The following is a 1,257-nucleotide window of genomic DNA, read 5'->3' on the forward strand; positions in this document are numbered from 1 at the left end:
GGTAGAACTTTGAAAACCATGACAATTATATAACAGATAGAACAATAGTCGGTTTTTGAAGTCATAGTACTCAGTAACTCAAAATGACCAAAAATGTCAGATAGAACTTTGTAATTCTATGGTAGCGATTTGACTTCGACAATTTCAGGTGAATCACAACACGTACAAGGGGAAAACTCTCGTGTTCAAGGGAGCCGGCGCCACCTGGATCCAACCCCGCACCCTGCAGGAACTTGTAGAACTGAAAGCTCTACACCCAGATGCGAAGATCGTCGTTGGAAACACAGAAATTGGTGAGACTACACTGAGCGGTATGTTTATTTTTGGAAACTCAGAAATTGGTGAGACTGCACGGAGCTGCATGTTAATTTTTGGAAACACAGAAGTTGGTAAGGTTGCGCGTAGCAGTTTGTTTATTCTTACTCTCTACGGTACGTAAACATATTTCGTTGCTACCATTCATCATTATCGACGTAGTCAAAATACGACTTCCTTTTCAAGAGAAGCAAAAATCTATTTCATTTCTCGCAGAACAATACTATGTTAACACAAAATGTTTAGTTTGTCTGTATCCGATAATAATTTTAGAATAGGAATGAAGCTATTATTACTTATTGTTGGGCATCATCAAACTCTAAATAAATGCTTGATTCCAATTATTTTTCGAAATTTTCAGACACAACAATGTCGACTGACGGCGACGACTTGCTTCCGGCGTTGCAGCCGGTAATTTAAAGTTAGCAGAACAATATTGAAGGTCTAACGACACAGCCACTGTCTGTCTCACAGTGAGCAGTTTCAAGTTTCAACAGGGCGAGAACTCTGAATACTCTCAACATTTCATGGCTCTGAGGCCTCGTTTGACCGTGTTTCTTTGGCGTAAGCTAAAGTGTGGTGTTGTAAATGACCAAAATTGTGACAGTCGTGGCGTAAATACACTTACATATTATTCCCCCCCCCCCCTCCCAATGTCATTTAGTAGAATACTGTGAGTGTATTTATTGCTTTTTCTCACCCAGGAATCGAAACGAAGTTCAAGAACATGAGGTACAGGACGCTGCTGTGTCCCACACACATCCCGGAACTGTCGTGTGTTGTCGTGAGTGACCTAGGTGTGACGGTGGGTGGGGCTGTCACGCTCACACAGCTCAACGACCAACTACAGCGACTGGTGGACACCTTGCCAGGTACGTCGACGACCGCGACAACAACAACAACAACAACAACAACAACAACAACAACAACAACAACAACAAC

At 42.3% G+C, this 1,257-nt stretch overlaps 1 protein-coding gene across 1 annotated transcript in view; it reads left to right on the forward strand.

Moving 5' to 3' along the window:
- LOC101852018 (xanthine dehydrogenase/oxidase) overlaps positions 1–1,257 on the forward strand; it is a gene marked incomplete at its 5' end in the record, with an annotated part of 42,637 nt that overhangs the window by 9,369 nt on the left and 32,011 nt on the right. The window contains 2 exon segments of the mRNA XM_013082103.2: positions 149–293; positions 1,020–1,187. Coding sequence (XP_012937557.1) covers positions 149–293; positions 1,020–1,187 — 313 coding nt within the window.

This window comes from Aplysia californica, unplaced genomic scaffold (genome assembly GCF_000002075.1).
Source record: "Aplysia californica isolate F4 #8 unplaced genomic scaffold, AplCal3.0 scaffold00159, whole genome shotgun sequence".
In the NCBI taxonomy this organism is placed as follows: Eukaryota; Metazoa; Mollusca; class Gastropoda; order Aplysiida; family Aplysiidae; genus Aplysia; species Aplysia californica.